We start from the raw sequence: 14,106 nt of genomic DNA, 5'->3' as shown, positions 1-14,106 counted from the left end.
CTTCAACAAAAGAGGCAGCATGGGACTGTGGAGAGAGGTTCCTAGAACAGGGACAGCAGGCGACAGGCTGGGGCTATGGAAAGATGCTCCTATGCCAGGAATATTCAGGGAGAGCCTGGGCTTGTGGAGAGAGTAGTACTGGGAGAGAGGCTCTTATCTTAAGAACCTTCAGCTCAGGGAGGGACAGGGCCAGGCTGTGGCTGTGGATGACTTGTGCAAATTCTTTATTAGGTATGTTTAACTGCAGTTTCTCATGATGTAGAGTTAATTACTTGAGCCAAATGCACTCAGTGCATTTTACACCGCCTGGGTGCTGCTTCAGGACCAAGGAGGAATACTTCTGTGATATCTCTTTCAGTGAGTTTCTTGTGGCTGTAAAATCCCATTTAGAGCGCTGTATTATCAGAACATTGTGCTTGTCTAACCTGCCTGCAGTTAGACAGTAATGTTTTTTTGAGACAGACTGCATGTGTGATTTGAGGCTGATAAAATATTGAGTGCCGAACACTAACCTGGATGTACCTAGAAGTAGTAGGGGAACCTCCTATCAAACCTTACTATGAATAAGGCTCCCTTGCTGAAATTCATCTGTCTTTTTGCAGTGCCAGTTGAGGAAGTGGGTGGAGCTAATAGAGAAAGTGGGTGGAGCCAATGAAGGAAGTGGGTGGGGCCAGAAAAAAGTGGGTGTGGTCTCCGACAAAGATTTGAGCACCTGCACTTCATATTTTACAAATTAAGCACTGCTGGCCTTTGCAGTGACTTTAACTCATCAAAACAAGTTACTGTATTAGTCATGAGCATCGACAGCTAAGGGCATTTTGGTAGTCGTTTGTTTTAGTTGCCAGTCCTTCCTATAGTGAAGGAATTTCTTAATATGAGGGACTATTTTACATTACATGAGCTCAGTAGGAGTCAGATAGTTTTGTAGGGTGTGAGAAGTTGAAATGCATATATACTTTTTGTATTCTTTGCAAAGAACTGTGGCAACATTTGTAGGTTTGTAAAGTGTTTCATTTTGCCACTTTCAAGATGTCAGTTTGTTACATATGATAATTCGGTATAACAAAATGGCTTTACATAAGATACTCATCACGAAAAAGTTAGGGCCTATTCACAAAAGTTAATATACATGTGTATGTTTATTCTTGTGTATATTTACTATGACGCATAGGTGTAGCTCTATACTTTTTTTACTAACCTCTATTTTGAAGTATAAATTTACACATGGTACCACCCTCTATGATCAGGAGGTTGAGCCCCCTTGAAATAGGATTTTACGAGTGTAAAGTTACTGTTAGCATCTGCACACATAGGTGGAGATCCCTGTTGATAAAGCGTAGACAAATTACTAAAGTTTAATATTCTTTACAAAAAACATTAGAAATAGTATAATATAACATATAATTGTAAATAAACTTTATATATTTATTATTAACCTAGAGCATGTGTCTCCAACCAGTCGATCGCGACCTACCAATAGCTCCCAGATGCCTTCAAAGTCTTGTGCAGTCTTTAGTTTATTTTTAAGTAAGCACCAGTCACATTTTTCTATTAACATTACCCCTTGCATGCTCGGGAGGGGCCCCGGCCGTCATGCGTCACCGTGGGCGCATGCAGAGGACGGCCAGGGGTCATCCGAATCCTGCCCACTATTCAAATTGCGTGCACCGCAGCGGAATTTGCGCCACATGCACAGGGCTACGGGAAGGCTGTGTTTACTTCACATTATTATCATCAGGCTGCAGATAGTAGAGCCTGAAAATGAATATGCGCAGTTAGAATTATGGGCCTGGCTGGGTCACGGAGGTGAAGAACTGAAGTATTAAAAGTCCTTGTCAGCTCAATATTGGAGCGTGAGAACATGTTTCTGAATGTGTTCAAATGGGAGAAAATAAAAATGATAAGTTACCTTAATGATTAACTCTTCGTTTTAATTTTCTCCCATTTCAAAGGCCTTTTGCTCCCGGCGGCCAGTAGATACACTGTGCCATATTTATAACTGAAAAATAGTCATATTTTTCAAATGGGAGAAATTTAAAGTGAAGAAAACTATTTCTATGAAACATTAAATAATAATGTCTTTATCCACTTTCAATTAAGCCATATACGTCTTAATGTTTTATGAGGCATGTTTATTCACGTAAAATTCCCTCCATTTAAACAAATGTATGTTTCTGTTATAAATATGGCACCAGGTCTACAGGCCACTGGGAGCAAGATGCTTGGTGTTTGTAAATGTGACATTTGTAAGTGAGAGAAAATTTAAACAATGAGTTTTATAGAATCCATATAAAGAAAGTTAACTCTTCGGTATAATTTATTCAATATAGTTCCATATTTATAAGTGAAAAATACAGCTATTATTTTAAGTTGGAGAAATTTAAAGTGTAGAAAAATGTTCCATATTGTGAAAAGTTTAGCAGAACATTTTTCTGCACTATAAAATTTCTCCCATTTGTGTTATAAGTGTAACGGGGGCAGAAATGCCAAAAGTATGACCTGTGTGTATTTTGACACATTTAGTGCTGAAGTAACTTTAGAAGTGTAGTTTGTGGATAGCAATGGTCTTGCACATTTGTGGGTGCGTGCTTGTTTTGCATTATTATGTCCCTCACTAAACTCCTCCTTAAGTTTCTCGAACCCCTCCCATTTGTTAGTCAGTAGTCCTCATTTATCACCCAGTAGTCCCCATTTATCACCCAGTAGTCCCCATTTATCACCCAGTAGTCCTCATTTATCACCCAGTAGTCCCCATTTATCACCCAGTAGTCCCCATTTATCACCCACTCCCCATTTTCCCTCCTATTTACTACTAAAACATATATCTGTGTGTGCAGAGATCTTTGACACCACAGCAACAACCTCCACACAGAAAAGATGGGAGAGGCCTCCGGCCATAGATTGCATTAGGTATTATGTTAGTAGTACTACTCTGGGACTAATTTACACAACACATAATGCAGTTTGTTAATCAGGCTTTAAGAGTTTTCTCCCGCCACAATGCCATAATGCTTGTAATCAGTCTGCAAAGCGTAAACCTGAAGAGACAATTTCAGCAAGCATCTGCCATTGTGTACGGAGTAGCTCCACAAAAGGTTAACTCATATACAAATGTTCTTCTTAGATTTTCCCGCCTGGCCGGTTTCAGTGAAAGTTATGTGACACTGCAGGAAAACAAAACTTTGTCCAGGAGAAACAACTTGAAAACCTCCCCAAAGGGGGAAACTCATGAACTTTGCTAAACTTTGCTGTCAATTTTACTTCCGCATAATCCTATCCTAGTCTGGTTGCAACTATTCCAGCACACAGATGTGCCTAACACCTTTTCTGATCTTTATTAAAGAGGTGCATTCCCCACTAGGGCCAACTTCCCTCAACATCCTAAAGCAACCGAGCAAGAAGATGGATGATTTGTGGGTTAGCGACCTCAGATAATAGCATATTCCACAACTTTGACCTGACTACATTGTCGAAGGCCAAGTAAAGACAACCTTCTTTGACCAGGACATATTTGGTCATAGTTTGGTCGAGGTTCAGGCACTGGGTGGCAGTATTCAGTCTAGGCCTGAAACCGTATTGAACTGGAGTTAAGATGTTCTTCTCGAGAGCTCAACATTCTAGCGACACACTTGTGAATAATCTCATCAGTAAGTGGGCCCAGAATGTCAGATTGCCCTTGAACAGACTGATGGAGATATCGTGTGGCCCAGACACCTTGTTACATGGACACCTATTTATCGCCACAGTTACAGTAAAAGTGAAATCTTCTGTACTGCCCAAACCGGTTGTTACAATTGCACTTGCACTCTCTCTAGAGGTTGGGTCATGAAAGTCATGTAGCTTGGTGGAATGACTAACCCAGACTTGATTGAGGATGTTTGTATCAATATTTGAAGAAGTACTTGTGGGGAAAAAAGGTGCATTGACTGTCCTCCAGAAAAGATCAGAGTCATGCCCAGCAGGTGCAGCTGTCCGCTGTTCATAGACCTCCCTCCCAATCACAATATTCCTCCTTTATCACCTCTTTATAAAGTGTTCTACACCTTCTGAATTCACCCAAGTTTCTCAGGGAGGTTTTTATTGCTTTGATGACACTGCTGTGGGCTTGTGTGCCGGATTTATCAAACCACATATTTAATTCTGGAGCTTGAGGGCACTTAGGAGCTGTTAAATAAACAGATACCTGCTTATAAATTTCAGCAAACCCTCCTAAAACTGAGGCCGGGCCAGATTCCTGGTTCAGGCATATATCAAACGGCTCATTCTATGTTTCCAGAAGTTGGCCCAAAGAGAGCATTTGGCTCCACCTCCTGCAACCTCCTCCAAGCACCCCCATTTGTGGTATAGTTAATCTGTCTGAACATTTTGTATTCTGTTGCTGACAAACCTACACTGAGGCTTATTGCCAGGTGGTTGTGATCAATCAGCAGAATGGGCAAAACCTAAAATCCACTCACCTTCCTCGCTCAGCTCTTTGAGAGTGCAGTAAAACCGATCACTGACCCAGTACCTCTCCCCGTATACGTTACCCGGCAGCGAGCTTCATTGGCAGCCAAATCAACAGTGAGAATCAGGTCATGAGTTCTCAACAACATGTTGGGTCTAGCACTACAGAGATTATAAGTAAATTGAGAAAGATTACAAAAAACTGTTTCATCACCAGCATTATCCAATGGAATGGGACACTGTCCCATATTAAAGTCTCCTCCCCACATGATAACATACTCCTGTTCCAGGCCTAATGCCACAGTTTCTAGAGCAGAGGCAAAAGATTCAATCACTGGTGTATTATTGGTGGAAAGTTATGGTGGTAAAAGTTAACGAGTACCACTAGGGGGACCTTAGGCTAAGACAATCAAATGATCTGAAAAAAGGGAGAGTGCACTCACAATTTCAATATAGACGTGTCCAATGCCACACTGATAAGAATCAAAAGATCCCCACAATAGTGCCCAGAGGTCGGTAAGGCCCAGGGGGCAACACTGATTAAAAAGCGTTTAGATGTATATTTAGATGAATATCAATCCAAGGCCACGTTTCCTGGAGACAATTAATCTGTTGGCTGTTAATTAGTGCTAGCCAGGTCTCATCCACACTTTTTCCCCCCCAAGACCCGCAATGTTCCCGAAAAGTATATTCAGATCCAGAGTTGCCTACAGGTGGAATGACAAAGGGCCATATGTAGGTAACTTGGAAATACCGATTCCTAAATACCGAATTGTACCGATTCGGTATTTAGGAATCGGTATTTCATATGTAGGGAATAATTCGGTAAAAAATACTGAATCGTTAATATTCCTTATTACCTAATAATAATATTCGGTAATAAGAATCACCTACCCATTCATTCCTATGGGCTTGGAGGCCCATAGGAATGAATGCAAAGAAATTCGGTATTGATTCGGTAATCGTGGGAGGCATTTTAAGGGTGGCAGGGTGCCTAAAGGACACCCTTTGGCACTGCTGAAATGTGGCACACATGCATGCCGTAAGGGCATGGATGTGTGCCACATGGCACTTCAAAAAAAGCAAAAATGTGCTTTTTTAAAGGAATTCGGTAATTACCACCAACTTGAAGTTGGTGGTAATTAACGAATTCCTACGGCCCAAAAGCACTCTTAAAAGTGCTTCCTACATTACATTTAAGGAATCGATATTACCGATTCCTTAAATGCAAGGCCAATTAGGAATCGGTATTAAGGAATCGGTATTTACCGATTCCTTAATACCGAATCCTTCCCTACATCAGGAATGCCTAAATACCAGTCGGTAACGGTGAAATTTACCAAATTTCACCCTTACCGACCGGTATTTGGCCCGCCTACATCGAGCCCAAAGTCTTTTGAAGAATGAATGGTACCAGAAGAACTTCCGGAATGCGAAGTGGTAGCAAGACGGTTGATCTTGGTCAGAAATGGTTGAGAAATGATGACCATGTTTACATTACTTCGTTCACAACCATATGTAGCCATAGAAGAATTAGAAAAGCTCACAGATGTATCGGGTACAGCTATGGTGGGTGTTAACCTGGCATGCACGAAGGAATGTAAGAGAGCCCCTGTGAGAGGGCTAACCTCTGAATCGCATAGCAGTCAGTCAACCTCAAGGGCATCCAAACGATTAAACATAGGTAGTAAGTAGGTCCAGCTACTACCTGGCCCAGGACCATGTCTAAGAGGAGAGTCTGTGAGCTTGGGCTGGTAGAAAAAACCCACAGGGACCAGCAGTATACCTTGTGGAAGACCCTGGCAGTTTGTGACTCTATTTAAGATAAACTCCTCCAGTTTAAAGTTGCGAAAGTTAATTATATAATACAGTTACCAATGTTACTCTTTACATTGTTCAACACCCATTGCACCCTGTGAATGGCAATTATGTTTTTTGTTTTTTTTTAATTTTTTGAAAACCTTTATTGTGCCAAAAGACAGTACAAATACGGGCCCACAACCATCCGGCCGGCCACGGTCACACATTTAGCACTGGTGCATACAATACGACGCCATGGTAATGCGGCACGACAATGGTTGCAATACAAGAGTAGACTGGAAAACGCCGTCATACCTAGGCACAAGAGCAATGTAGGTTAATTTTCAAAGTCTTTTTTTTGCGCCAAGAGTAAGGTCAGGTCATACTGCTCCGCACTCAAGCAACGAAAAAGAAAAAGCAAGGTCCATGTAGGCGGGACTCGACAAAAAACCATCCATGTCTAGCTGAGCAATTCACAACATGCAAGTCCCGACCAGAGGATGGCCACAGAATAGTAAGACCACAGGAAGCTGACCCAACTACCCATCTCCAATGGCGCCACCACCCATCCCCCAGCATACCAACACGGGCCTAAGAAAGAAGGGAAAATCAAAAAAAGCAAAAATGGAACCATAGAAAGAAAAAACTCAACTAATAATTAAACCCCCCACCCTACACACATGCCGAGGCTATGGCTTACCCCCCCCTAGCAGAGTGTCTGTCGCCCCGTAAACCCGAAATATAGGAAGAAAGGAGAAAAGAGGAAGAAGAGAAAGCGAAAGTGAAAGTAAGAGTAAAGATCTAATTCCAATGACATAGGGAGTAAGAACAGGAACCCCGTCCCTGAACGTCCCTAAGAAAGATCCGGGAGGAGGGTCAAGTAAACATGCGCGCAAGCTCCGCCAGTCCAATAATCAATCCCCACCCCAATAACTACATCGAGAAAGCTGCAGCAAGCAATACAGTGGGGAGTGAATCAATACGTAATAAACAGTAAAGCAAGCCAAGTTCAGGGTCCACCCTACCTCCACACACCCGCCCGGGAATTAAGCAAAGAAAGTCCCTCATCCCTGGCCAGTTCTGGGGCTCAGTCTCTCACCCCCTCCATTCGCTAGTCCGGTGCAGTGCAGGACAACAAAGGAAGGCCACTCGAGGGAGGGGGGAGGCGCACGATCGAAGGAAGAATGGCGTCTGATCACAGGAAAAGAGCCCACCGCGGTCCCAGTCCGCTCTGGCATGGTCCAGCCGTACAAGTCGCAAAGCAGTACAAAGCAAATCCAAGGCAAGCATGCCGGTGGTGAGGCAGGAGAACAAAACACTGGTAGCCCAGGCCACGATCTCTCGCACTGCTGCACCCGGTTCTGCGTGGGACAAGGGAGATACACTGTGTCATTGTTGGTAGCAATGAGAGGCAACAGACCATTACCGGCTCCCGCGATGGCTACAATATCTTCCACTGCAACCTCATGAAACAATGTTGCGGCTTCAGGCTGTAGTAACTCCCGTCCGGAGTCTTGTCGAAGCCAATGCCCCTGCTCCAAGCTGGAATCTCGGGAGCAGGCATCGAGTCGTGCCCCCAGCGCGTTACAGACGTCCCACATCTCCATTCGCACCTCACCCAGGGCTGCAACAACGTCGGCAAGGGTGAGCGTGGGCTGCAAAGACCCCATGTTCGCAGACTCGTAGGGAGGTGCTGCTACGATCCCTTTCACGCCGGAGAGCTCGCTGCTGTGGCGGGGGGCTGTGCAGACTGCGTTGCAGCAGGCAGCCATCTGCTGCGCCATCGTAGATTCTGTCCAGCCCAATACAAGGAGAGGCAGGGGGGGAAGCAGCGGGACGCGGTCAGGCGGTTGCCGGTCACCCAGCGATCAGCAATGGGCCGCCCGTCTCAGAGGATCATCCGAGGGCCGACAATTGCTTGGGGGGGTTCCGCAGATCAGGGCTGGGGCAGCCGTCGTAAGCCAGAGAGACACGGAGCAAGAAGCAGTAAAATGGCGGCCAAGAACAAAGGTCCTGCTGGCGAGGCGCCCAAGCCGATCGGCACCATGGAGCCCGGAAAGTGTGCTGCGGTCCCCGTCGGCAGGCAGCGCGCTGGTCGCAATCACCCAAGGAAGCTCCGTCCAGCCGTTTCACCCACCGCCACAGAGCGGCTGCAGGAGGGGGCGCGAGGGCAGCAGGGCGCTGCGGAAGAAGCTGGGTCTCGGGCCAGGGCACGTCCGTCCACAGCATCCGAACCCGGGCGGGTGGAGTGGCCGGAGAAGCACCGGCAGCAGCAGCTCCGTCTCCCGCACCTTACAGCACCAAAACTGGGTGGCCGGGCAAGCAGGATCGCGGTGCGGGATTCCGGGGCCGGCGGAGCCGAAGGCTGCGCGTCCGTTCAGGTCGCCATCTTGGCTCCTCCCCCCGACAATTATGTTTTTGAACAAAACATCACTGGTAATGCACCCAAGAATGGAACTAAGGCAATAAGTTTCTTTGTTCTTTAGCTGATCGACTGTTTCAATTTGGGCTGGGCGTAGAGGGGGTACATTTTTCAAGACAATGAATTATGGAGCACATTCCGCGGCTAGGTGTAAAATCTGAGACGGCTTGTTGCTGTTGCCACTCGATCCTACTAAAACAGAATTAACAAGTAGGGCTGCCGGGGCAGCAGGTTGTCTGCTGACCGGGTTCGTGCTGAAGCAGCCCCTGCGGGACAGGGACTACGAGTAGTGTGGCTCACCTCAGATGGCTCCTTAGACATGTCCTTATCTGCCCGTAGAGGTTGACACTGTGTGCATAAATTAGAGTGACAGCAGTACTGGGCTGGGAAGTGGTCAGGGTTGGTCCAGGTCAGCAGATCTTTTAGGAAACTGTCAATGCTCTGCAGGTTGTGAATATAAAAAAATGTTAATTGCACAGCTGGGACTGCAGCACTTGCTAGCAAATAATTGATCCGGAGAGTAGGCGTGCCCTCCAATATCACATAGTCCTTTTGATAGGATGTGTGATATTTGGGGTATGCATTTTGATAAATGCTAGATGGTGCAGCTGCAGGTGTTTGATAAAAAGGTTAATAACACCAGCTAGTGCCTCTTGCAGAGTGTGTGCCTGTATGCTCCAATTGCATCTTATTTATTTTACAATTTTCTTTAGTGTGGACAAGGGCACATTCAGGACCTTTGATCAGTTTACTGAGGTTTTCTCATTATACTATGCATTGTGATAAGACTGACTGCCATAGATCTTAAAAGACTGTTTCTCTGTTAGGTGTGTGCTTAAAAAACACAATTGCTAAGGCATTGTGTGATGGCGAAGGAGTTCCTGACTTTTGCTGCACATCATGGGAAAGTTTGAAAGAGTGTTCACTATTTTTTGTTAGGAGAATCACAGACGTTTTTTTAGGCAATCCATTGGCATAGGTTCACGCCGCCAAGTAATTAATGTGAACAGGAATGTAGTGGAAAAGAGTTATATTAATATTTTGGGTCGTGTTTAGCCCTGGAATGGACTTGCACCTTCTAGATATATTTCAGTTTTAACTGGTGTATTTTATCTGTTAATAAAGTCTTCTTGGTTTTGACCGTTGTTCTAGCTTTTGGCGGGGACATGCTGCGGCAAAGTAGAAGTGCCGCAGCACATGCCTGCGCCGTGCTGCACCCCCTGCATGTCCATTCACTCTGTGCCATGCACCATGTTGTGCATGGCATACGGTGCACGTAGGTCAGTGGAGGCACTACATGTGTCCATAGGGACTCTTTCCCTAGGCCTCCAGGAGCCCTGTTTGTGGCCCTAAATACCTTTCTGACAACCTTTTTCTGGCTGTTTTCCCACCATGAAAAGGCTGTCAGAAAGGGATATTGTGATCTTGATGGCGGTGCCTGCCTCCGCACAGACGCCATTCGAGGACGCAGCTCTAACTGCTGCAGAGTTGCAATTTCTGATCCTGGTGGCGTCCGCAGTCTTGCGTCTGAGAGCTGTGGATCCTGACAGCGGTTTCATTGCCTCTATGTAATCAGGCCTTTAGTTTCTAACCCACTCCATCTTTGGAGTAAGGCTTAACAGCTTGTCCTCTCTACACTACCCACTCATACACTGGTAAATGACATCCAAACAGGATAACCACTGACTGCTCCAACACTCCATGAAAATACCTCACAGTGTTTGTCTTTATGAACACATGTGGATTGATAGTGAAACCCATTCATTTAGCATGGAGAGCCACTGATAGCAAAACAAAAACTGTGGTAGATAGTGTAACTCAATTCTGAACCAGGAGTGAACATCATTTAACAGAAGAGCTGTGGTCTGCAGTGTTTTACGGGTAGCTGTGTTCATCCGGGGTCATCACATTCTATGCAAGATTTCAGCCTGTTAATCTTCATCTCAATGTAACCTTCAAATACAGATGTAAAATGATTAGTTGAGAAAGTAGTTCAGTTCCATGCCAACGCAGCAGTGATTATAAATGAACATATTTTCCTTTTGGCCTGGTCGCCCCCAAAAATTCTGTACTTAATCCTCCTTCCCCCACAGATACCAACAACTTCTGCATCGGAACCTTGTCTATTTGGCCACCATCGCAGATTCCAACCAGAACATGCAAAGTCTGCTTCCTGCGGTGAGTACTGAGCCTCATCCAGGATTAGAGAGACCTCGGGCAGGACGGGTTCTCACCTGTGGGAAGACAAGTGGACAGGGAGGCGAAAGGGTTCCTCTGGTGCAGGTGGGGAGGCAGAGGACCAGAAATAAGGAGAAATCTCATTTGAGTGAGGACGGGTAAAGGAGGTTGAATGTCTCACCCATGGGATGACAGTGCTTGAGAGAAGATGGGTTTGCAGCTGAGAAGGACAAGGGTCCTGGGCGAATGACAAGGGTCCTGGGCGAATGACAAGGGTCCTGGGTGAATGTTCCTTCTCCTGGGACTCACAGGCTGCAGTTGGGTAGGGCTATTCATGAGGTCAAGTGGGGACTACGAAGAAAGAGGGCATGCCTGCAAATCAAGATATAGCTCCATTTCATTACTGGGGGATAGTAGGATGGGTACTGTTGACTAGTGGCTCCTGAACCCCTTTTAGAGGCACTGCAGGGTGGATTATGTTGCTGGTTGCATCTGTACTCCACACACCTTAAATACTCCACACAGGCCCTTAGTCCACCTCTTCTTGAAATCTTGATTTAAACACAATCCTGGATTCTTAGATGTACAATTAGTGCACATTTGAAAATTTGTCCTTCACATTACTTGACAAATACCCCAACAACATGAAAGGAAAAAACAGCTTGGAAAATGTCACACCCAGTAAATACTAAAACCCACTGTAACAATATTTATGATTAGGTAGTCCGCACCTGAGATTGATTGCACAGGTACTGGGATGAGCTGCCCAGTGTCTTTGCATGCTATGCGTCCTCTGTTCCATTCCCAAGTTTCAATCGGTTTATTGAAGTGTTTCTATATTGCTAGCACGCTGGAATTCATTTGCTTTTAGGTGCTTAGTCAGACTAAGCCTTCAATGTTGCTGCAAATAATTGGGGAATTCAGATGAAGATAGGTGCAATAGGTAAATTGTGCAACCCATTTTGAGCCATAAGCTGTCGAAAAGAGTTACTTTAAATTGAGATTTACTTCTGATTTATCTAGGTTTTACCCTGCTGCAGAAGAGGATGTGGCCGAACGGCTAGAGCGGCCGACCTCTAAGCTGGGGAAACCGGGTTTGAGTCTCAGCAAGGACGGTCAACATCCTGTGATTCTGCGCAAATCATTTAATCTCCCCGTACCTAAAAATTTTTATGTGTCTGTCTGTAACACAATTTGTGCTCATGTAAAGCGCTCTGATACCTTCGAGTCGAGTTAGCGCTATATAAACCTCCCCAAATAAGAAAAGAAAAAAAAATACCACCAGATTCATAGGCCTCCAGCTTCTCTGTTGTGATTCCTAGATACACCATTGCCCCTTTTACTTGAATTTTTGTAGCTTTTTGAAGGTTAGAGTCTCTTGAACATAACCTTTCATTGATAATCACCACTTTTACATGAAGTGCTGCAAGCCTCCACACTTTCTCTTCACTTCCCTTGCCAAGGAGAGTCCTATGTTGCGTAAGGATTTCTGCTGTAACGCACCTTTGCACCTCCCTAACACTTTAGATGCAGACCAGCTGGCCTAGACCCTACTGGGTGTCAGTGTTCAGTACCATGGCCTGGCTAGGCTGTTGACCTACTCATCTACGGCTGAGCCTAGAGGCTTGGGGCAGGGTCAGGCTCAGACATTTGAGGTCTTCTAGTCCAAAAGTCTTCACCCTAGAAACCATTTCCCCCTCTTACAGGAGTAAAATGCTATCTCTTGCAGACTCTCCCACATTTTCATCCACTTCCTTCCTCAGACTAAGTATCTGTATGTTTAGTGAGATGGTAGTTATGGTTAAAATAACAGTTTTGTTGCTAAAGAGGAGCAGAGGATTGAGACACACTTGCTGCCATTAATTGTATTTATTTCACTCAGTCTTTCTTAAAACTTTTTGACTTCTGTGGATCCCCACTTAACTATTATTGGAATCCAGGGACCCTCACTAAATCATTACTGCAATTTGAGGACCACCACTCAGTCATTATCAGAATCTGGGAATCCCGGCTTAAGGAATGTGGATGATTTGAACCTCAAAACAATACACAGAAATAAACATTCCTCAAGCAAATGTGCAAAAATGAAATATTTAATTTAATTGACAAATATAAAAAAGTAAATTTTTATTTTAATGGGAAGGTTGAGGCTTTTCAAAATTCAATTGAAGCCAACAGTCTTCCATACTATATTCAGTGAAAATTCCTACACACTTACTTAACGTTGTACAATTTTTAATTTTGCTTCTTAATTTACATACACTTTAATAATCTTGTTATATTATTACATTTTCTAAACAGTTGTGGATCCCCTGAATAGCCATCCGGCACCCCGAGGGGTCCCCAGAGCGCAGGTTAAGAACCACTGATTTAAATGATAATAGTGCTGACCGGGTTCCAAGGTGCGGCAAGGCGCTTTACAGAGAACATTGTAATTGCACAAATATCCCAAACATAAGGCTGTATTTGTAAAAGCAGCTTACAAGCCAGTCTAGACTCAGATGTGATGAGAGAGTGGAAAGTTTTAACAGGTAACAAAGCCAGGCCTAAACAACACAAAACATTTGTTTTATTTTTAACATCACAAAAATATTTACACAACTCAGTAGTAGTACACATATTTAAATGTCAGCCACATGGTATTGAAAGGAATCTTATGATGTTTGGTGATTGGACCCTGGGTCTGTGTGCATGTAGTCAGGAACTTAGGAAATACATCTCAACTTCCACTTGCTTAAGAGTGGACAGAACCCAGGTATGAAGTTGTAGAAAGTTTTCCTTGAATGTGTGAAATGGTGACGTGAGTAACCAACTTGTTTTGATGCAGCACAGGTACGGATGGCAAGCTTCATCTGCTGACTCCATACTTTTCCATCCCCAAACTCTCCAATCCACACAAGAGTAGCTAATGGTAGTTCTAGAAGTGTTGTGCCCTGCCAGAAATCCCACAGAAAAATGCCTTGTATACAACCTCAAGAATATTTAGTGCACCTGTGAGACAAAGAATGTAAGGAGCCTTGTTTGCATCATGGTTGCACTGCTGGGCAGCAAGGGCAGCAAGGGGATTTAAAGTAAAGGAATATCTGTCCTTCCTTTAATGTTACTGACCAGCAAACCACTGACACTGGGACACTGAGTATAATGTGGGATCCATTGTAATGAACGGCCATTATTATTTTTTTTTATATATAAGAGGGGAATAGAAGAGAAACCTCAATGGTGGGTTACATATTCTAATATTTGTTTTCTTCTATCGCTCT

The 14,106-nt window shown here is 44.4% G+C and overlaps 1 protein-coding gene across 2 annotated transcripts in view; it reads left to right on the top strand.

Moving 5' to 3' along the window:
• The window catches only part of SS18L1 (SS18L1 subunit of BAF chromatin remodeling complex), a 79,778-nt gene that overhangs the window by 18,056 nt on the left and 47,616 nt on the right, over positions 1-14,106 (top strand). For both annotated transcript variants that reach the window (XM_086932865.1, XM_086932864.1), the window contains exon 3: positions 10,762-10,846. In XM_086932865.1, the coding sequence (XP_086788991.1) occupies positions 10,762-10,846 (85 nt within the window). The remainder of the gene's footprint in view (positions 1-10,761; positions 10,847-14,106) is intronic.

This window comes from Lissotriton vulgaris, chromosome 7 (genome assembly GCF_964263255.1).
Source record: "Lissotriton vulgaris chromosome 7, aLisVul1.2, whole genome shotgun sequence".
Taxonomy (NCBI): domain Eukaryota; kingdom Metazoa; phylum Chordata; class Amphibia; order Caudata; family Salamandridae; genus Lissotriton; species Lissotriton vulgaris.
The sequence above is the reverse complement of the archived record's forward strand: the minus strand, read 5'-3'. Positions and strand labels throughout refer to the sequence as shown.